We start from the raw sequence: 24,576 nt of genomic DNA, 5'->3' as shown, positions 1-24,576 counted from the left end.
TGACCTGCAATTTCATATTCTCAAAAACAGTTGCATGAAAATTGAGAGGAAGTGTGAACTTCAAGAAACTTCGGTTGTAAAATTCACATATCTCTACTTGGCATTTTATACACAACATATTGAGAGTGTAGAGGCATGTCTGGAGAGAAAAATAACCAGTTTCCATTACACATGACATGACACAAGTGCAGTACACAAATATACAATCGTTCGGTAACAGTTTCATTGAAAGTAAAGACACCACGGTCTTAATTGTTCCCTTTGAGCAAAATCCAGAGATAACATCAAATCGATCGCCAGCGCACTTTGATGTTTGCTACTCAAAATATTTCTTTCTTTCTATGCGGAACTTACTTATGAAATTTTTATCGATTAGGAGAGGTCATCGAGTGTATTATTGGGAAAATTGAATAGGAAAGTATCGCGATAAATCGAATTGTTTCCTCGTCGTTTTTCAGGAAGTCACTGAAAGGTATGATGTCATTTATTCCACTCTGATAATCTGGAGCGAAAACGGAAGTAATTCATGTATATCGATATGATGAACATAGCACTATAAATGAATAGATGAGACGGAGGATAGATAGAGAGAAGGGGGTCCGAGAAACAGAGAGGGGAGGATGGAGAGAAGAAGGGGACCCGATCACTTTCCTATATAAGTCTACATATGAGAAGAGGGAATGGATGAGGGAGGAGATAAAAGCTATCTGTCAATCGGTGAAAAATGAAAACACGGTTGGGCATCTCTAATCATATTGCATTACGATTGAAGCACTCGTGTCCGTCACGATATACCATGGCCTTGAATAGAAAGGGATAGATAGCACAGAGGCCGGTGTATCGTACGTGACGTAAAAAAAGAAGAATCGTACAGTGAATGGTATGATGTTCGTCGATAGAGGGAAACATTTCATTGCAATTCACGGCGCGGTTCTCGATCCGAGGGTTGCATCTCGGCGCAATGTTTACATCGACAGTCCGGTGTTCGACACAATCTTCGAATACCATTCCGAAAACCTTCTTTGACTGGTTGTACAATGAATGTACAGAAAAAAGACGTTTGGATCTGTTCACATGCAGGATGAGGAAGAGAAAATGGGTGACCACCAAAAGGTATGTGAGACTGCCAAACCTCGACTGAGGTAAAACGCCGAATAACTCATTCACGTCACTCGAGGTGTCCTGATAAGGGAGTACGGAGACAACTTAAACAACCAGAGAAGATACAATAAAGATATGGCACAAGGAATAATGGGTAAGTAAGATTTTAGTTACCTTACAATTTGTTTTATTTCCTCTTATGCACAGCCATTGCTTTCTGTAATGCGAGACACTAAACATTGCTTGAACTTGTAACAAACCCAAGGCAAAGCGACAGCCCTTTTTTTCTGTAGGTTTAGAGTGCAAGGATTCAAACTCTGTAAAAGGCAAACATAATGGCCCGTATTCTGAACTCAGGTTTAAATTAAACACTGGTTTAAAGTTGTGGTTTAACCATAGAGTGCCAGTGGGGGCACAAATCCCCAACAGTTCACATCAAAAATTGTTTATATTTGTCTGGGAAAGATAACTGAAGTATTTTTCTTCATTGTGACTACGAGAGCAACAGGAAACAAAATAGTAAACTTGAGAGATAAACAACAAACAGAAAAAATGTGAATTTTTGGCTCCCCATAATTTTTACACAGAGTTAACACAGAGTCATAAGTTAAACCTGGCTACAGAATACGGGCAAATGGCAACAACTAATAAAAACACTCCAGCTAGGGCGTAATACAAAACATTGCTTAAAATCACAATCACACAAGATAGTTCACTGTACTATATCTATTTTGAATGCACACGGGCTGCATTCTTATAGAGGCAGGTAGACCAGAGAACGCAATTACATGGCTAAAACAGTCGATTTTTAATAGAAAGGAAGCTGAGATTAATAAAATAAATATTCATTTCAACGTTCGAACGGGAAAAAATGTGGTCGAAATTATCAAAAAAGTACAAGGAGAATGCTAACCGCCACACACTTGCCAAAAAGAGAACACAATCGTTTAGATGGAAGCCAGTGATGATGTGGTGGCCCGATTGCTAAAGGATATGTGATGTTGCAGGAAGAGACGAAGGACACAGCCATAGGGTTTGCTCGATGAGTTGAGTAGATGATTCATTCTTGCCCGAAGGAGCGGTTCCTTGAGAAAGGGTTCTCATCAAGTACTTGGTGACCGCTCCGAATTTGCGGTTCCTGGAGACGGATCTGAGTGTGCTTAGAGTGACCGCGAGAAGCATCCGTGTGGTCAATGTACTACAGGAACACTGAAGATGTGTATCATGGAAAGATAATGGAGAGTAAAAGATGAAGGAAAGTCAGAGGGAGAAAAAGATAGAGAGAGATTAGACATTATCATGTTGATGCCACAGTTTGTTGTCCTGAAATGTCCTTTAACCTTAATTTTGTGACGTGAAAGTCTTGTCATGACAGCTCCTCACTGAACTGCACCCTAAATCTACATAACCAAATTCATGAAATTTGCAAGCCTAAACGGTGTAACACAATGTGTCGAAAGTCACCAAAGTAGCATGAATAGTGCACACTGTCAGAGAATTATTATCATCTGAAACAGGTAATTATAAGGGGCTCACTAAAACACTTATTACGGCCTGATTTAAAAATAATTGTCTTCTGAACAAACATGAATAGTGCATCTTAAATGGCGTAACCTGCATATTCAAATTATTAAAGCTAAATGGCATGAAGAATGAGAAAAGGCCATCCTAAATGGAAATTGTTAGCAAAAGGTGCTGGAAAAAGCATTCCCATTTCCAAAAGACGTCGACGGCGCTTGCTATTTTGTGCATGAAACAGGGCAATTTTGACATTTTTCTGTACACTGTAGCGTTGCCAGCGATATATGACCAAGCACCCTCCAACCACCGCCCCCCTCCGTGACGCCACCCCTGGATGTTTATTATGAAATAGTTACAGGTTCTAGTGGATGTGTTTTTTTTTATTTTACACTTAATTTATTTTTTGAAAATCGGGATATCGAACTGAACTGCAAATTAAACAAAAATCCTTTACAACAAATAAAAAATTCCCGAAATATTTCAATTAAAAACAAAATGAAACACACAAATAGGAGCTACCCTCAATTGTAGGGGTATTTTCATCGTCAAAACAGCTGTCTTCGTCAAGTCAAGTAATCGACATTTCGCTCACACCTCAACAAAATGTGTTTTCACACCCGCGGCCCATTGTGACATGGATAAAGAAAAGGAAACTTATGGGATCAGCTAAATTTAGAAGCTGCAAAACTGGTTCATCTTTCTTTTTAAGCCGTTGTCGATTCGAGACGCTGCAGCTTAAAAAAGTAATCACAAATGCTATTTTGGGGGTCAAATCAGTTTTATTTTCAACAAGTATCATTATCTGCCTAATATTAGACTGTTTGACACTCCCAATTTTTAACAAATTCAAACAAAATAGATTTACTCGCTGCATCGCTCGCTTGATTTTTTTTCTTTAAATTAGTGTGTTACCTTCAAAACTTGGCACCCTCAAAATTGTTGGTTGTCTAGTCCTACATCTAAAATACTATAGTGATGAAAAGATTATGAAGGAATAAAATAACATTGTGAAAATATATACAAATATGGACATGGTGAAGGGGAAAATATTCATAAAATCAACATTCCAATTTTGGCAATTAGCATGATCATGACTGTACTAGTAATCGAATGAATAGATAAAATTACTCGAAATAGAGAATGAAAATACCCTTTTAAGATAAAACTGTTTCACCACCTGACTAATTTGGAGAACATATAATGTGGCATCTGTCCAAACTTGAGGATATTGAAAATTTTCATGATCAGGCCAATAGACGTAAAAGAGTGATGATTGATTAAAGAAGATAAAATAATAGGCTCAAAAATAGAAAACTTTAGTCGACAGTGTTTTGGGTTGAAAAAAGTATGATCCGTTCTATTTGTAAGGTATTCTAAAATTATATTCTTCTTTTTTAAATCATGTCAATCCACAACGAAAAAAAAATATCTACAAAAATACATAACCGCGGGGTCCCATATTATAATGAGTGACGATAGTAAAGAAATTTTAAGTAGACAGGCACGAAAGTTGATTGATTGATCGATTGGTCCTGACAACTCATCTGTAAGTTGACTTCATTAGCTTATAACACGATCAGAAATTATTGGCCTAAATATTTTCTTTAGGAGAGAAGCCTGCCTTAATTCAAAACAAGGTCGTTTTATATCTGCACGAGTAAAACCGATATTGATTATTTTTCTTGTTGGAAATTATTATTCAGTCAAAACATACTCGTGCCGGTTGCATCAATTATTAATTTTTCATTTTGCTCTTTCCAAGGTCACGTGTATGATGTAAACAAGACGAGTAAGGTGGTGACTTGTACTGATAAAACAATTCCAGATAATGTTTGCAATCACACACACAAAAAAAAATTGTTGAGGTTTTATGGAAACTCGTAATCTTTTACTATTTGCGGAACAATTCTAAATTTTTATCAAATCGTTGCGATAACGTTTTCCCACGGGTGTAGTATGGGCGAAGACAATTTGAACGGGTGAAATGAAATGCTAATTCAGTTACTAGACTGTTAGTATGTGGATTATACACACTTTTATCATGTAGGGGAAGGCGGGGTAAGTTGTGACAGTTTTTGCTTTTTGCATGTTAGAATTGATATGATTAATAATCTTGTCGAAATATGTACCTTGCCTTGAAATTTAATTCTTCTGAAATATTTTCCACCTATATATAACTTTCTATCCCCACACTGAAAGTCATCGTGACCTTTGAAAAAAACGATGTCAAATGGCTCAACTTGCCCCATATATGGGGTAAGTTTGAGCCACCTTCTGGGGTAAGTTGAGCCACAAAAACTATGTACAAAATGTATGGGGGAGAACCAGCATGTCAATTTTTTGTTTAAAGTCTTTTCACTTGCTAATTCTCTATAAATACTAACATCCTGTAAAAGGAAAAGAGCAGTCATGAAAATTTGCTCCTTTCAGCCTGCATTTCAATCGATTTTTATGGTTTGTTTGTTTTTTAAGATACATTACCATAGGAATTACCATGGCTCAACTTGCCCCATGCTGTTTGGCTCAACTTACCCCAGTCCGAACTTAGTGCGATAATTTTGTATCCACACATTATTTTATTATGCATCCATGATATAAAAGACTATGACAAGAATGAAGATCCATACCTGGACTAATAATGTTGTTATCATGTCTTTATTATATTTAAAGACATGTGTGTTTATAAAGCACTTATCTATTTCACACTCTTTTTTACTTTTTTGGCTGAAATTCATATTTTTCCCTCTAAAAAACTAGTTTTTGTTTCAAAGTTGGAAACAATGTGGTGGGGTTAGGGGTTATGCTATGGGTCATCAATACATGACACCACCACAATGTCTGACTCATTCATTATTGGCCTGGGGCTGGTGGCTCAACTTGCCCCTATGCTCAACTTACCCCGCCTTCCCCTATATGGAATAAAATGTGATTTTTATAAAATGTATCACAATTGTAATTTGCAATAAATCATAGCGAGTATTTTACTACAGTACTCCTCTGAAACCGATCACCCATCCATAATTCAAGAGAGAAATAAAATTGTTTCTGATACTGTATACGTGACTGTGTTATGAACCGATTGTGTTATTCTCTGCACGCCTTTAATCCTTCTACGAATTAGGCTATCAAGGTTTTGTATGGCCTCATTGACCATGCAAAACATCCTTTACATGTCGTAGTAACAGTGGCCTTGGAACTTAAGTAGTAACCTCAAGTTGCAGTCTCCTTTCCACGAGAAAAATACCAGTTTAATTAATATTTCGGAGACGTCATAGAGGACGAAAGGCGCGACAGAACATTTGCAAAAGAAATGTTGATTAAAAGTGATGTAACTGTCATTTCATCTCACGTTCGGATCAAAGCCTATCAGATATTGATGAAGTGATTGTAAGCGGAGTGTGGATTTGTAGTCTAGGGTGACGTAAGTGTGGAGCGATTGTGACGTCAGAGGACGCAAGATTTCATTCACATGGTGAGCAGATTTTTCATTCAAGTGAAAGTTGGCTTTCTTGCTTGGCCATCGGCGAGGGGTGACGACGACGATGATGGTAATGACGATGAGCGCTAAAGGCCTCGAGAGCAATGAACAGAGACCGCTGGTCAAACATGAGCGGAGTGAAGAGGGATGATGAATGAACGAGAAATGAGTGAACGGTGTAACAGTGAAGTAAAGAGAGAGATAAAGAGAAGGACGGAGTGAGTGGGAGAGAGAAATGAAGAGGCAGACAGATTCACTCATTGTAAAAGAGGAAACAGATTGGAACGGTATACTATTTACCATTATCAGATTATGATTGCAAAGCAATGGAGGTGAACACAGATTTACACATCATAATAGAAATGTATTTTGAAAACCCAGGAAAGACTGGTTTGTCTTTCACATCACCCACCTCATCTCCAATCCCGTCATTAAGGCATTCTCAAAGGATCGTATCGATGAATACGTTCACATCTTCTATAGACAGCAGGCTAAAAATAAATTTCAATAATCTACATAAGTTTGAAATAAAATCATACTACCCACATACAATAAAAATTGAACGAATGAAATGACGTTAATAACAAAATAAGCAAATGAATGTCGTGATCCTACAATAATAGAATTAATTTTTGACGGGATATATGACCTTGCATGTTAACGATCAATTTTGCTATAGTTGGTTGGCTTAAGATGGCGATATCAAATTTCGTATGATATGCATGGTGATTGGGAAGAAAAAAACGAGATTGATAACTATTTTCATTGAGATTCGATTAAAGTACAATTACTGTGTGTAGGCACAAATGAATATCATTAATATTTTGTTTGTATTTTATTGTGTGTGTGTTTTTTTTTACATTTTACTTGAATACGGCATGTTGTTAATGGGTAGGCCTATGTGTGTTGTGTGTGTGTGGAGGGGGGGGGGGTAGGTAGGATCATAAATGACGTTCATAATAAATGAATGACAAGCTAATAATTCATATTGACCGTCGGGTGAACCCCTATGCAAGCAGTGATGATGGACAGTTTTGAAGACCAGTCGACCAGCGGGTGAGATACGGGTGATAAGAACCAGCCTTCTCGCTGTATATGAATTCAGCTGATCTAGGTCGATTAAAACATTGAAGACTGAACACACATGCTAGGGGTTTCCAATGTCAAAATCAATCAATTTCGCGAGACAAGTTTTTTTTCTGAATGACACGATAGGGAATAATTTTGAGGAAGATGACATTGATGCTGGTGTGAAAATGTCATAGAGCATCAGGACACTAGCAAAACAGCTACATATACTCATTCATCAACATCATAGCCCGGTTTTTCTTTCCCCGGACCACTGATAATTCCACTCTACCACCTATACCACCATCGCCACTCCCACCACCGACAACAACAACCTTTTCAACATCACTAACACCACTGTCAACATCAACACCATCACTCTCACCATTCCCAGACAAGACAAATCCCAGCATCGTCATCATTCACTGCCACCATACAAGCTACTACCACTACTACCGCCACCATCAACATCGCAACCACAACTATCACTGGTAACCACCATTTCCACTCACATCGTAACCTTCGCATCTCGATAACACGAACAAGATGCTAACCCCTGTTCCTCTGCACATGTCATCGCAACGCCGAAAATTAGGCACCCTGCGCAAAGCTGAGCTAATAATTAACTCGGTTACTCACCCATTCTCCTCTCCCTATCCTACTCAGTTTCTCCTGACATTTAAGGGGTTCTTACGTGAGATACAGACCCCCGGAGTAGCCGAAAGCCAAACCATGGTGTGCTCTAAACTTGGCCTCTTGCTATTTAAACTCTAATTATTGCGTGCCGATAAAAGAATTGGGGTTAATTAAAAGTTGGGAGCTAGCGGGTGTGTTTTCACAGTCCCCCGATCGAGATCGGCACATGGACATCAGATGTGGCGGCTTACAACAAGATTAATCTTCAATCTTTCACGCTAGAGGTGATCCACAACCAGCTAGGTTCCAATTTTCCTCGTATTAAACCAGTGATTCGATATAATTGTGAACTGGATTTGATAAGTCTTCGTAGATATTTTCAACGGGGCATCAACCTTTTACAACCTTTTTCTTTGGTCGGCGCCTAGGACGCACGATTATCTATTATCTACCATCTGAAACATCAAACGTGACTAATTTTTATGTATTCAAAGATGAGTATGTCTAGAATTTGAACGGTACATTGTTAACCAAGCATTAATATTTTGTCGTATAGCATTAATAATAATAATATTAATGATAATGATAATAATAGGCATTTATGTAGCGCCATCTATCTAGAAATATTCTATTCCGAGGCGCGTTGTTATTATTACTACCCCGGCTTTAGCTCGAGCTGCCTTTCAGCGCTCGTGCATTCAAGGAATTAATCCTGCCGGGTACCCATTAACCTCACCTGGGTTGAGTGCAGCACATTGTGAATATTTTCTTGCTGAAGGAAATTACGCCATGGCTGGGATTCGAACCCACGACCCTCTGTTTTAAAGTCAGAACACTAATCCACTGGGCCACAACGCTCCACATTAAAATAAGCCATGCCAAAAAAGGAGGGAATACCACAAACAAAAGTATGTAAACTGACAATGATAATAGCTACTGCTCCTACTACTACTACTACTACTACTACTACTACTACTACTTCTACTACTACTACCACCACCACCACCACCATCACTACTACCACTATAATACTACTACTACTGTTGTTGCTTACTCTATCTGATGATGATGCTAATTGATGATAGCGAGAGAGTGAGAGGAGGATGAAAAGAAAAGAGCTGATTTTTTTTATCACAAAACTGACAATGAACAACATTCATCTGAAGGCATTGATACAAAATCAAGACTGTCTTATAATACTCATATAGACAATTTTTATTTCATTTTATTATTTCATTTTACGACGAAACAATACTTTTATGGTTCAATATAGTTATAAAACAAGATATTATAAAAGAAAATGGGGGTACTGACGGGGTGAGAACAGAGAAGAAGAAACTTTAAGAGGGGAGAGGAAGATAAAAGGTAAAAGATGAAGGCAGGCAGAAGAAGATGGGGTGCACTGTTAGAAAATTTATCCTTAAAATAAAAGATTTTCCTGCAGTAGAGTCTCGTGAACACCTGTAATCTTACCAAATAGCGTAATCTTACAGGAAATTGGTATTTGGTGTCAGGAACCTTACAAATTTCCTTTAATAAAAGACCCTTTTCCCCTTTTTAAACAGAACTGTTCTGTTAAATTGCAGAAAAATTCCGGTTTTTTTAATTTATAGAATGATTCTGTTATTGCTTTTTGCAAAATCTTCTTTTTTTTCTTCTGTAAAATCATTTTTTTAACAGTGTGTAGACAGAGGCATGCACATAGAAAAAGAGGAAGACAGAAATGGGTGAGATGGGGAGAGAGACGGACAGAGAAAAAGAAAGAGAGGAGAGATAAGAGAAGGGTCATTATAATCACGGTCATGCAATTTGATTGATGACCTTAGACGGCTGGACAGGGGTTGCATCAAGTTCAATGACATTTTGACTTCGAACGCAATATTGGTTAGCATAATGAAGTAGGACTTTATTTGCATGAATCTATGTTGCTCTTCTTTTGTTTTCAAACAACGATTAAATGCCATAAGAGGAAAATGGTCGCACACACCAAATAATCTACCGAATTCTTGATTGATGTTGGGGGGGGGGGGTGATATATAGACTTACATGGTGGTGACTCCGAACAGGTATGGGATTCCAAATATCAATTTTTTACTTCTCCATGCCCATGATGTTTAAGCCCTGCAAAGAGATAAGGGGGGGGGGGGGAAGAGCAAATGAAAGAGAGAAATGTTATGTGTCTTGTATATATGGAGCGATTCAGCTTTCAATACTGTTTGTCAAATATGAAATTGGCCAGTCATCATTGTTTTTTTTTTTCAAATAAGATATAAACAGCTCTCAGCTCTGTAGGCCACAATGAATGTTAACGGCTAGAATTCCAAATGACTTCTATAAAATAAAATTCAACAAAAGCTATGACATTTATTCGAAAGAGATTTTATTAATAATCAAAATAAAATCTCTATTCATAATTTTTACTTGAAAATACAATGATGTTTTTATATTCAAAGTATCATCATTAAAAACCGTTTTCTTGTTTTAATCACTACTATGAATCTGTATGATGACAAACCGAGCCTCTTTTTAATGAGAAAATGACTAATTATTCATTTTGTGCCATTATGAATAATGAATGGTCTTGAAGGAGGTAAATCCTGTGAATAATAATAACAGTATATTTTGAAGAGCGAGCTTGTTTCAAGACAGGATAAATCACCACAAGGAGAGTGTTTGTAGCTTGTGAACTGAATATCAATCTGCATAGGTTTTATTCATTTGTGTTACTATCACCATAGCTCTATGCTATCACTTATTGAATGGGTATTCCTGGGCGGGTCTATATAGGGGCGCGCAAACCAAAGGGCTTTGTTCTTTGCATATCCAATATTTCTAATATTTTTTTACTCTTAATTCTTTTTATATACTTCTCATTTTGGGCGGGAAAACGGAAAATGCTACCCTGTAATGGGTGTCACCATCAGAAACACGGGAAGTTTACCTCGTAAGTGGTGATTACGTTTTTTTTTTTTTTTTTTTTTGGGGGGGGGCATTTCAACATTTTTCTTGCGGAAAATGTCACCCTGAATTTGTTTATCATCTTTTCTTTATTCGTCGAACTTTGAAAAAAAACCCACCCCCACCTTGAAATTATGAATCTTTAACTATAGTAAACTATACATTCTCAATAGAATTTTCTGTTGCTAAAAAAAAAGAGCCGTCGGCTCAACAATATAAGCTAAGATAATCTGACTCAATGCCAGAATAAAGTAATATTTAAAGTCAGGGATCAACAATTCATTTAATTTCCAGGAAAAAGGAAACATTAACCCCATCAAGTCAATCAACAAAGAAAATGGTGTAATCTCTTATTCATGGATACGGAGAAGCCTACCAAAATAGATTGATGGGCTATGCATGATATCACATTATCTTGTTATCACGATTACATATTCATCAAATAAATATATTCACATTCAAAATAGGACTAACATGATATTTTACGTCAGCTACTTTTGAAAACCCCGGGTTGAAAACTTAGTTTTGAGTAATAAAAACTATAATGGCATCTGCCTATAAGCGAGTAAATAAGTTTAATTATATTTCGCCACATTAAATAAGGTTTAGTTTCATTATAGGACTGCAACGCAGTCAGTTTCAGTTCGTAATTACGTCACAAGCACGACATAATAAAGGGAGAGAAAGAGAAAGACGGTGAGAAAATAGTATCGGGGGAAATACTTCTAATGAAGTGCTTTTATATCTTTGGTAATGTCCAATGATTATTACATATTAACTAATTTTATATTAAATGGGGTAATGGAGTCGATTAAAAAAAAATCCCAACTGAAATGGTCTTTCAATGTTTTAATAATTAAAATAAACCAGTATCAAATATTGTCATGATTTAATTTCACGTAGGCCTATATAAATTCAAGATTTTTATGGGGGGGGGGTGTTCCCACGACTCCCAGTCGAATACAGATGCTATATAAACGGAGGCACGCGATAGGGTCATGTCCTCATTATCAGCGCCTCCGAGGAGGGATAATAATAACTGGAGTCAAAAGTTCATTAGGACCCCTTGCTTTCTTTCTCTCCAACACGACTAACGAGCACTGGACATTCTTGAAATTATCGACAGTAACAGTTGTCATTGATCTTGCTTAACTTGGACGAGACCATAGGACATTGGGCTATGTTGACACGAACCCTCATGCTTCACAGTCGATTAGGTATTGGCACACAAACCAATTTTTGATATTAGTAAAAAGACCAATAATTCATGACCGGTTCATATTTATTTGTACATTCTGTTACTAGTGTCAATGAATCGTGAGAGGGGCTTGATAAACATTCCATAATTATGTGACTTATGACAATAAAGGGTTGTGACCCCACACGTATAATCATGTCAAATAATAATAACAAAGATTTGTTGAGAGTGCAAAGGGAAAAAAAATGTCTGAGGATTCGAACCCCAGTCCTTCGAGTTGCAGCATTCTTATACCACTCGGCCACATTATCCGATTATACGCCAACTTAGTAAGTGCGTCGTTCGTCTCCATGCATCAACAGTAATGGAATCCGGGAGAATCGAATTCTTCAATCGTGAATGTCTTATTGACGATGTTTATTTCCGCTTGAAACCAAATAAAATTGCGTAGGCTTACTACTGAGAATTGCTTGCATCAGATTTACGTACACGAGCAAGATTGCATCATACCGAGCGCTAGCTATATATAGCCTTCCGATAAAAGGCCAATCAGCGCACGCGTTTCATAAACAACACAACGAGCGTCCATATGACATTGCGCACCATTGGCTGTAGGGTACGTCACAATAGAATAGTATGCATTATTCATGATAAACAAACCGGCGAATGTGTCAAGCACGAGTGAGCGGCCGCATGCCTTTGCGAATGACAACAAACACAAGAGTAAAATTGATCAGCCCAACAGACAACATACTGCAGCATTCAATACAAGGCGGTAACATCCTTCCTATTCCCGAAGTAAAGGACAACATATTTTTATCATCAGTTCTAGGTATTAATAACCATAATCTGATCTCCCATTTCAGGCCATTTTGGGGGAGAATTTGCTGGGATTCGGACGTCAACATGGCACCGCAGACAAGTGATAGTGACAATAATGTATCAGCGGAGGAGATGATGGCTAAAGATTGTGTCTGGATCTTCGGCTATGGCTCCCTGATATGGCATCCCAACTTTGAATACACGGAGAAAAAGATTGGCTACGTCAAAGGTTATGTGACTAGGTTCTGGCAAGGCAGTATATCACATCGAGGTACACCAGATAAGGTATGTATTTTCAAGTTGTTTTTCATTGGTTTCTTGCAGATTTCCATATGGTACGGAGCAGTCATGGTAGAAACTAAAAAATGTCAAGTCTCAGAGACATTTCAAACACTTTCCTTTTAATCAAACAACATATTAATCAAAGTCTGTGACGTTTATTCCACTCCAATATATGTCAAATCAGTCTGATTAAGGCTGCAGATCTACTATTAAAATGAATAAAAACAATGAACAATACCAGAATACTAGTATGTTTCTATCTCCCTAATGTCAAAGAATGATACAACTATACTACAATTGAGAAAGTTCAATTTAAGATGCAACTCAAGCCTTGGACCAAATATTTTTAATATTACATTTTGTACAGTCATGGCCAGGGCATGCAGGGTGAGTCGTCCATCCATGTTTCAAACAATTATTAACAACTTTATATATGTTCACGAGTATTTTCATGCCAAGGTAAATGGTTTTGTAGTGCTTTCTGATGGGTTTTAAAACATGTATACAGTATTTGCATTATATATCATAGATTTTCAAGTTTTCAGAATGTATATTGGAGGGGCAAATTGATATGTTGTTTCCCTCCCCCCAAAAAAAAAAATCAGGGAGGGGGGGGGGGGTGATTGCTTCCTTTATTCCTGTAAAATAATGGCTATTCCACTACGCTCTGGTGGATTCCTGAGACTCAGTCAGTGCAGTCCACATACACTCGAACTGTAGGCCTGTGAGTAATAGTTTGGGTGAATGAAATCCTGCATGCCTCATGAACCCACATTGATCCTATGCTGTTCCTCTGAAAACCTCAGAATTGTGGTTTTTAGACACCATCATTGGGAAAGAATGTCATATTCAAGACGATGACATCATGGAAGAAAAAAAGTATTACAATGGAAGATATCTCAGAGTAACCAGAGAAAGAAGTTAGAACATTGTGAGTCATTCAGACTATTTTTTTCCAAAGAGTGGAACTAATAGCATAATCTTGACTTCCTCTAAAGGATTAAATGGCTGGAATGATATCAATGACTTGTTTCTATATCATTTCTGATAATGACCATTAACCGAGTGAAACAAAACATGTCAGGATCATTGTTTAATTGTCTTGCTATGGCTCACAATGTGATGACTGTCATGTTATGGATAAAGAATAACTGTGAAATTGCAGTGCTGCAAAACAGTAGGAAAATTATAAAAGAATATGAGTATGAATATAATTCATTATCAATATAACTTGATTATCATTAATGTCATGTAATTTCCAGAAAGAAGCTGTATACATTTGCCTATATTGGATCAATCTAGCAAGGCAGAGCAGTGCCTGAAACACATAACATACCTTGTACATTTCTGATGTTTACAATGTAGTACATACTTATTATTCATTTTTGCTGTAACAAATGTAGATATTCATTATTTTTATTTTTTCTGTTCTTTTGTTATACAGCCTGGGAGAGTAGCGACAATGGTTGAGCAGAAAGAGGTAAGCCTTTTCCTTGAAAGAAGACCTCAGCAAAGTTTTCCAATATTCTCAATACACTAGGAACAATCACCACTCATATTGATTACTCTTTGCATGAATGAAAATGTCGAAGGATACTCAATACATTTTCAGTATGCACTCAATACATTGTCAGGATGCATTGTTTATCATCTAAAAAAACAAACACAAAAGAGAGAACCTAATGAACAGTTGAACACAGTACTTAAAGTAAGATTAGATACATGATCTACCAATTTTTTTGAAAGTGGAATACCAATAGTAAAAAGTTGTGAAAGTAAAATAGAATTCCCAATAGTTAATGAGAATGAATTGGCTGTGAACTATGAAAACTCTCTCAAATTATCAAGACATTAATATTGATCAGCTAATATATTCAGATATTGGTTACACCTTGAATGTTTCTGAGTATTCACATTCAGAGAAGACTACCAGTTTTAAATTAAAAAGATTCTGACCTACCATACATGTAAGTGAAACAGTGACTGATGTTATTGATCGAGTTGCATTGCGTCATCAGACTAGCTAAAAAGCTGAATCTACTCAACTTTCATTAAAATACACACACTCTCAATATACTGCCAAACCCGTTTCATTTGCAAATTCATTCCAAAAAGCTATTAAGTACCCTAAAATAACAAGAAATCTTTATTTTAAATCTTTAATATTCTTAACACACTGTTTATGAAACGTCATCGAGGCAATGGGTCCATTATTGGTCAGCTAATATCATAATATGGTATGATATGATCAGTGGAAAATATAAGGAGAAAGGATATACTCTCTAAGCATTAAGTGATGGGCAAAATTTTTTCAGCATTTGACCTTTACAAATGACCACTGGTGATGACTTTACAATACTGAAGTTATAGGTCAGATAGGCCTATAGAATTAAGGGCCTGCATGGGATAATGATATAGGAATGGTTATTTATTGCAATGGCCTAGAAAGTAATGTGCGTAAGTAAATGATGCTAGGGCAGTAATAGCATGAAGCTAATATGGCTGATTGTGATGTCGTGTGATGTACCATATCGGGTCTGAATGTAGACTAGCCAGCCTTTTTGCATTCCATTTTGATTGGTACTGGTATTTGATTCAAGGTAGACAGAAGAATTACAGACTGACAAGTGACAAAATAATGACAATATCAAAACACCCCTTGGAGGGAGTAATCCAAACTGATTGGAAAACTGTAGTTGGAAATTATTAGAAAATAGTGAAATTCAGGATAACATGAGAAAGATATCACAAGGCAATCCTTGTTCGAGAGTACTGCCAGATGAAAACTGATCACACCGGCATACAAGACGTGCATCTATCAAAATCACTTTCATATACATGCAGATAGGCCTACCACTGTTTGACATCAGTCTAGCTATCCTTTGTTTGACTTTCACTAAAACTAGGATGAGGACAAACATTTGGAGAAAATTTGTGCAAATTTTGCATTTTAGACATGAAATTTAGCATGTAACAATTTTTTTTAATGATAGATTCATGGGCTAGGAAAAAAGAGATAAGATGGGCTGGCAGAACAAATATTCCAAGGTTGAAATTGCGGGAGTGACAATGATCATGGTTTCCTGCATTTCAACATCAAATAGGTGGAGAGATAATGGTTTAGATGAATATTATTTGAATATAAGCCATGCATTGTGTGTGTGGTGATAGATGTTTTGAAAGATAATGATAATGACACCACTTTGTGAAAGTCATCTGAAGGACGTTGGAAATGATGACATGACAATAGGGAGTACATGTAAGGAAAACATATAGTGATGAATGGAATGAAAACATGTCGTCTTCATTGAATACAGCAAGGATAGCATACGCCTGGGTTGGGTTTCCTTGGTGACATCCGTTTATTATTCTCAGTCTTCACTCCGGAAAACATGGAGTGGAGTCAGAGTGATAATGAAGGACAAGCAGAAGACAATGCAAGGTTGCATCTTTTACTTAACATGCTTTCCAACATTCAAATATTCATTTCTTACACCAAGGAATTTGATCATTTGCACAAATAAAAGATTGTCACACAGACCTTCAGTTGGTGCCATAAATGTGAAACATGTTTGCAGAATAGATAACAATAATGATGTTAAAAGAATGAAAAAAAATACTATTTAATAAGGTGTGAATTATGAGAGAAAGTGCCCACTTTCTATGGACAAGCAATCATGTTACAGAATACATCATAAGCAATGCATTAGAGTTTTTACTGTCTGTAGGCCTTTGCATCTTACGAAAATCCTTCAAGATTTCTATTCAATTAAGTAATAATTAATGCTCCACACCTTGATACTAAATAATGTCATCAGTGAAACAGATGTGACCAATAGCTTGAATTATTAAGGTATGTCACATCTGGCATTCTGTATATAACATTCGTCTTTTTTCCACTGTCCTCTGCTGAGGATGAGGTTTACATAATATAGTTTATACTTTGGTATTTTTACATGATGCATCCACTCACTAAAACATACCTTCTATTCACAAGCGCTGATAGTTTACAAGTATTTTATTTTAGTGGATGGGTGTAAAAGCCCTTAATGGGCTTTTCATATGTACCTATCCACACTGCACTCTGACGTTAGAAAAGAACTGGTCCTTGGTAAACATAATGTAGTTGTAAACATACTTCTACCACTACAAGAATGTTCAAATTATATTCATGATGCTATATAATAACATTGCATCATTATGTTTGGCATTCACAGTATGGAGGTGACAACCTGAACTATGGATTTTTTTTTCTAAAGGAATACTCTGATTTTGATTGTTATTTTGTATTAAATTCTTGAATTTCACAATACTATTGGCACAAGCAGTGTTTTCCAAAACATGTTGAATGGGAAAAGGATTTGTTTTGTATCATGAATTTAACAAATAAACATAAATTCACAAACTACATATCTAATTAAACACAATTGTACAGTATGAGACTTTCTTAACATGTAATTCAAAGAAAACTACATGGTCTTATGTGTATTCTAAAACTTCAAAATCAGAGTCTGATTCATGATAAAAAGACATTCATACAAAATACATTGTCAATGGATATTGACAAAATACTAGTGAACATGTTCAATATTTACAATTCAAGCATTTAACAAAATGTTATTGAAAGTTAATTAAAACTATATCTATCATTTCATCTAATTTATAGCATCTTCTATTAAGATGAAATATATTTCATTATTCATTTCCTAGCAATCTTAATGAAGAGTTTTTTTAATTAACGATTGCAACTAGAAATGTCTATGTATATGAAACAATAACTTTTAATCATATGCTTTAAACTGGGAATTCACAATCCATTGGTATGAAACATTGATGTGTACTGAAACATGGGAATTATTTAAGCATAAATAACAATGTTTAAAGAATGTTTTTACCTTTTTTCTTCTATATTTGCAGGGTCAAGCCTGGGGTGTGGTGTTCAAGTTAGAAGGAAGTGAGCAGATCACCAAAGCATTCCTACATCTTAACATGCGGGAGTGTCTTCTAGGCTGTTATCAGGTCCAACAAGTTACCTTCAACATCGTCGGTGACAAGGACCAATCCACGGTGCAAGCCATCGCGTTCCGAGCCACACCCGACAACGAGCTCTTCGTTGGACCAGACTCCGTCGAGGCCGCAGCAAGGATTGTCGCATCTTCCTGGGGCAGAACTGGACACAACGCCGAATACTTGTTCCGCCTTGTTGATTTCATGCATAAGACAGTGCCCGATGCCAAGGATAGGTACTTATTTGAACTCGAGAAGCTTACACAGAAGTTTCTAAACTGCAAATGTTCATCGAAGAGCAGTATCTCAAAGACCAGTATAGGCCATAAAGGTTCTAAGGTGATTGCTTCTAGGACCAGAAGGTCGGACCAACTGCAGTATTATCACAAGTGTTACCTCAGTGTCTTGGACCAAAGTGTTAATTAATGAATCTTGTACTTTATCTTTGTATCAGCTGTGAGTTGAAATCATAGATATCTATTAAAAGAGAGAAATATATGAGAAAAAAAATATGAGAGCCTTACTGTCGTTTCAAAATATATTCTATTTATAAATCATATGCTCTGTCTTGCCCAGTAAGTCATAGCTGGTATAAAAAAAGAAATAGGTATTTGGATTTTCAGGGTTTCTAGTGCAATTCCAGGGGGTGTTTCACAGAGAAATAATGGTGACTTGAAGTTGCTTGTCAATTCATAGTATAGTTAAGTACGTAGTACTGTTTGTTACGCATTACCCGAATGGTCAGATTATGCTCAGGGGACATGCGCTACTATGTAGTCAACAATTAGCTTTACACGTTAAATATCATGTGTGCGTTGCCACTTAAACATGACTTCAAGTCCTACTTTAGTTGGAACCTTTTCATGAATCATCACTCAAGTCTCCTGGATGGAAGTTGAGGAAAAGGCAGGTGTGTGAATACCCACTGATGAAATTCAACAATTATATTCTATAAACCCATTACTAGTTTACATAATATGTTCCAATAGTTTTGAATTAACTAATTAATATGGCATTTATATCACTTCATTTATCCACAGAGAGGTCAGAATGCAGGTAAAATTGTAATCAAACAGCCCCCCCCCCCACCAAATGTCACTAGACTTTTCAACCAATCAGAATCATGCATCTGGAACTTGCATTTGATGTTTTTTGTTGGTTTGTTTTGCTTTTAAAAGCAACTATTCGTGCAATGGGACTGCAGGTTCCAACTACAGTAATTCTTTAATAACCAATGCAGGAGAGTGCAAATCTTAGCTTCATATAACACCAAAGAAATCATGATGATATTATGCTATGTCTACACAAGTATCAATTTTAATCAAAACATTTTATATTGTCAACCTTTTGACAACTGCTCTCTTTCTGTCTTTACAAAAAAAAGGACTATGACAGGAGCAGTATGATGTGTCTTATAAGTGATTATTTTTCACTTGTAGCGTTGAATAAGTGAAAGTCATGGACAAGACACTAATGTTATCAATGAGAAATAGAGCTATGTAGGCCATGTATGGTACATCGCAATCATGGTATTTGAATACAGACATTGTTATTATGCTTGATGACCACAATCTTAACAGTTTTATGATAATGCGGAAAGATAAGTCATACAGACCTCAAGTCTCAAAAGTCAAAGTGTCGAACCATATATTTTTTTTGGCTGAGATACCTTTAATCCTTCTGAACACAAGCTCAAGCCCAGCTTCTACACTTTATTTCAGACTGTAACTTTAATTACAGTCTAATAGGCCAACTTACTTACATTGTTCAATTTTTTTTATGAAGTTCTCTTTTAAAACAAGTTCATTCTTGGCTTCTTGCCATAACCTCTCCACAAAGCAATGAGCAATTAATCAAAATAGATAGTATTGTAGGAATACAGGATTTTAAAATCATTTGTTTTAAACATATACTTCAACTGTGTAGTAGTCAATGTGTTTAGTTTAGTAGGTTATTAGGTCCTCTTGAACGAAATATAGACTACACTAGATTAGCAAACCCTTTTCGATTGAAATGAAGCCTTATGGTTCAGATGGATTTTTTTACAGAATACAAATCTTAGTTTGGATCCCTAGATAGATAACAGGCACAGTATTACAACAAAGATAAAATATATTTTTTGAATATCATATTTTACCATGTATAAATTATATTTTGAATGGCGCCACCAATATAATTGTAAATCTCGCTAACAAGAGAATTACCACAATTTGATTTTTTTCTTTATTTGCATCTATTGGAAAGAATATGACTAAATCTGTGTACCAACAAAAATTGATTTCTCTATTTTATCTATATGTTGAGATAAAGGAGTTTTTATTTTTGGAAAGGACATTTATTGTTATCACTAGTTGTTATGAACCAGGACAGAAGTTACAAATGGTTCACTCATGCAAAAGAATTGAATGGCGAGTAGTCTTATGAAGCGATGAATAAATGGCTAATACAGTTTGGAAGACTATGCTATCTTTTAACTTCATGTACATCTCTTTATTATTTCTTTGCTTATCAACTGTCAAGTGATTTTATAAGATATATGTTGTCCTTATTTTTTAATGCTTCTGATTATAATTGATGTGGCATTCCAAACTATAATTCTAATCAATCCTGTGTGTGAACAATATACCAGGAAACATGTATTAAACTTGGCAATATATGTTGTGATACTGATCGTGTGGATATTTAAGAATGGTGCTATAAACTTGAACATCAGATAAAATTGCTTTGTATCATTACTTCCTATTTCAATTTATTTTTTAATTCAATGGACACTTCTTCAGCATTTGTAATAGTTATATGTATATTATAGAAAAATATATTCACTAACATTAGTAAATGCATTTGCAGGGTGACAAGCATGCACAACAGGTAATGTAGGAATAGCTTTACACCAACCATATATAGTCAATGTAGATAAAGAATGCAGATGTAGAGATATTCTTTTAAGAAAACTTATGGAAAAGCTAGTAAAGATATCCAAGAAAGGTCAAGTCAAAGGTATACACACATTTTTTTTTGTTCATAAGCCTTCAGTTGTACTCTCATATAGCTTTATTCATTAGAAATCAAATAAAAACTTCAGGTAGTAAGATCAACTCTTGATCATATAAAGGTGCACCCAGTGCTCTTCAAAATGAGGCCTACGCATGTGCTCAACTCCAACATATATGTGTGTGTGTGTTGTTTCATGCTTTATAAACTGTACCATTTTTCTTTAATTCCTTTTTTTCTATTAACAGCAAGTTATGAATTAGTATTATTTTACAAATTCTAGCTCAATAATGAATATTTTATCAGGTGGAAATCATATGAAGCAGGATTATCTCAGAAACAACATAAGAGGACAAAAAGTTTCAGTATTATCATTGATTTTTGTTTCTAGAAGAACAAAATAAATTTCTGCATGTGAATTTTCAACACATATAACTGTTCATGTCACTGGCCATGGCCTAAGTATGTACATGTTGGCACACATTGCAAAATAAACCAATCCTGATTATTGTCGAATACACATAATTGTGTTTGCAGTCAATCGAAAACCTGCATAATATGGACCTTAAACCCTATTTAAGTTTGATTCAAGGGTTATGAAAAAGTAGAAAGCCCTTCTTATTTTAACACTGCCATGTATAGGAAAGTAATTTCCTAATGTACATATATATAATATATACAGGCATTACACTCTGAAATAAAGGTCTTGCCGTACAGTCATACTAGGCCAACCCTGAATGGTGTAAACAAGATATCAGAGAACTTTGCTGAAGAAAGGGAGAAAATACAAGAATATCTTTTGATAAATGATTGTTGTAAATTGTCTGCAAAAATTGATATGAAAACACTACTACAGATTCATAAATTTGGACTGAAATGTTTATACCACATACCACAATTTTTGAGTCACTTTGTAATATTAGTGGGCTTCCTTTTTCATTTAAATTTGTGATTCGTTCAATTTTGGTCAATGCGATGTAATCTATATAGACACATCACAATGTATGTTTTTTAAAGTGACTTTAGAAAATTTCTATGTTGACAGTTAGATAGCTGAATGCTTACTCTAAATTCGACATCCGATTATGTTGACATTGAATATCACTGAAGAAATATGTTCGCTCAATAAGTTGGAATGTGTGGCATTATTGTATATAGGCCTACAACAGAGAGAATCATTTTATTGTATAAATAAAATATAATATATAGATTTGACTGAAAGTTGTGCCTGTGAATTTGTAATACACTTGATTACTTTTAAATCAATGTTCTTAAAGAGAAATTCCAGTAGTTGCAGTTAACACTGATTTCATGAGAAAGTCTGTAAAACAAGGCTTAACTGCAAGTATATCATCGATGATCTAGATCTGGTACAGTTACATTAACTGGACTTTGTGAAATTTTGAAATCTACGCTGAAAAATGTTCACACCGAAAATCCCCAACACAGACAAGCGCACGTGGGACAATGTATAATTATTGCTCAGGGCGTCGGGCCCGACGCCCTACCCGAATCCCGTGCTTATTTGCTGATTTCTCAGCAATTACACTATTTCTTCCAGAATCCTTTGGCACATGCGTTTTATTTATACAAACAGACACTTTAGTGGTCATTTCATTGGATTCTGTACGAACTCATTTTGATATCGTTACCAAAACTAGCATTTACCTTTAAATAAGATTTTCCTTGAGGTGCGCGGTGGGGGTGGAGAATCAAACTCATACCAACACTATTAATGATTTTATTCAAAAGGGCGTATTTACTTCCAATATTCATTGGAAAAAGAGGGAAGATAGAGTACATACTATATGTTTTTTAGAGAAGGAGAGAGAATATAGAATAAGAAAGCAGCAATTAATCATTTGATTTGCGCAAGAGGTAGATGAAGATTGTGGAGAGGTTGAAAGAGTGAAGGATTAATGGTGAAGAAAAAGAAAAGCGAAAGATTTTCATGCAGTGAAAGGAAAATAAGAGAGGGGGGATGTATATTTATGAGATTGCTAATGCTGCTTTTCAGACTACCATCATTTTCCTTAAGACCCCCCTCCCCATCCCCACCAATTATAGCCCATTTATAGACCATATAGTACCAAGGACCTACTGATGGTACTATCTGGCCATGCTAAGAAGCAGGGTTAGCTGGCTTATTGTGGTGCTAGCCGGGCAATCATAGAGCTCAAAGCTGTAGTCTGATACTGTACCAGACTGGAAAAGTGTATCTAAGCATCTATAGACAATCACAGAAGTTAAGGGCAAAAAAAAAAAAAAAACTAGGTTTCATCAATTTTTATATGCCCCCTCCCTGAATATGCCAGTGACAGTAGTAAAAATTTCATGATAACACATGCCGTGTGTTAAAATCATCAATATTCATGAGCTATTCAAGGGTTAAGGTGTATACTCCAGCTAGGTAAATAGTATGAAGTTAAGAAGACAGTATACAAACCCACACTCACAAAAAAAAAAAGTTATGGGGTTATTGAGAGTCAGCCATGTAGTCTGACAAGATAATAATGATAATAACCATATTTTTAATGCGCACATATCCACTCCGAGGAATGCTCAAGGCACCAGACAATTCATCATAAATTCAAATATAAACAGTAAATTGGAAAAATATAAACAGTAAATTGGAAAATTATAAAATCATATATTAACAAAAAAAACACTCAAATTCATAAGGAGAGGGGGGGAGTTACTAGGGGTTACTAGGGTACACAGATATACTACTATTGTCAGGGTGAGTTGCTATAAAATATCATCAGGCCATCATACTCTGCCAAGAGGGGGGGGGGATTAATGAATGAGGAGTAGTGTCCTATCAATTATGTACACAAGCATGGAAATCTGCCCCTCTGATCAGGGTGAGGGCGTAAAATGATGAATTAAAGATGGTTAGCAGTGACTGGTCTGACCTACTTGGCCGTCTTCATGGGTAGGAGAGGATAGTGGCCATAATGATGTTAATTTTCATGCACCATTTCACTCCATCAATCAATCCAATCTAATATCATTATGCGCTGTCTTCCTACCTTAATGGAACTATTTCATTTCTTTCCTTCCCCTATCTCCATCCTCATCAAGTCCGTCCATATTACCTCCTACCTCACTCTAGCCTCTTTACCACCTCTCCGTCTGGTAATTTTCCATTTTGCTCTCCCTTTTTTCACATACATTAAACTCTATATCTCCACACCATCTCTTTTCATATTGAATAAATCATCTGCATCACTTTACCTCTCTCTTTTCACCCTTTTCTCCATTCACCCCTCTCCATCTTTGATGATCTTCCTTTCATTCCTTCCCTCTTTCTAGTGGCAATTCCCCACCCCTTGGTCTTCCTCCACCTCTCTTCTTTCATTCCATCATTCTCATCTTCAACCACACCACCGTCCTTTAGCTTCATCAGTATTCTTCTCTCTCTCTTTCTTTCTCTGTCTCTCTCCATCTATCTCTGTCTCCCTTACAGTCTCACTTTGAAACGTTTTAAATACTACATGTATATTGCCCATGG

The 24,576-nt window shown here is 36.1% G+C and overlaps 1 protein-coding gene across 2 annotated transcripts; it reads left to right on the top strand.

Moving 5' to 3' along the window:
* The first annotated feature begins 961 nt into the window (after positions 1 to 961).
* On the top strand, positions 962 to 22,161 carry LOC121418780 (glutathione-specific gamma-glutamylcyclotransferase 1-like). 2 transcript variants are annotated; one of them, XM_041612883.1, is made up of 4 exons: positions 962 to 1,255; positions 12,827 to 13,067; positions 14,509 to 14,544; positions 17,982 to 22,161. In XM_041612883.1, exons 2-4 carry the CDS (start codon positions 12,867 to 12,869, stop codon positions 18,495 to 18,497), a joined length of 753 nt encoding a protein of 250 aa, XP_041468817.1. In that variant the 5' UTR covers positions 962 to 1,255; positions 12,827 to 12,866; the 3' UTR covers positions 18,498 to 22,161. The 2 variants fall into 2 exon arrangements, with proteins under 2 accessions (XP_041468817.1, XP_041468816.1); XM_041612882.1 differs by lacking the exon at positions 962 to 1,255 and having other exon boundaries at positions 12,614 to 13,067.
* Positions 22,162 to 24,576: the final 2,415 nt, after the last annotated feature.

Source organism: Lytechinus variegatus, chromosome 7 (assembly GCF_018143015.1).
Source record: "Lytechinus variegatus isolate NC3 chromosome 7, Lvar_3.0, whole genome shotgun sequence".
NCBI classification, from domain to species: Eukaryota; Metazoa; Echinodermata; class Echinoidea; order Temnopleuroida; family Toxopneustidae; genus Lytechinus; species Lytechinus variegatus.
The sequence above is the reverse complement of the archived record's forward strand: the minus strand, read 5'-3'. Positions and strand labels throughout refer to the sequence as shown.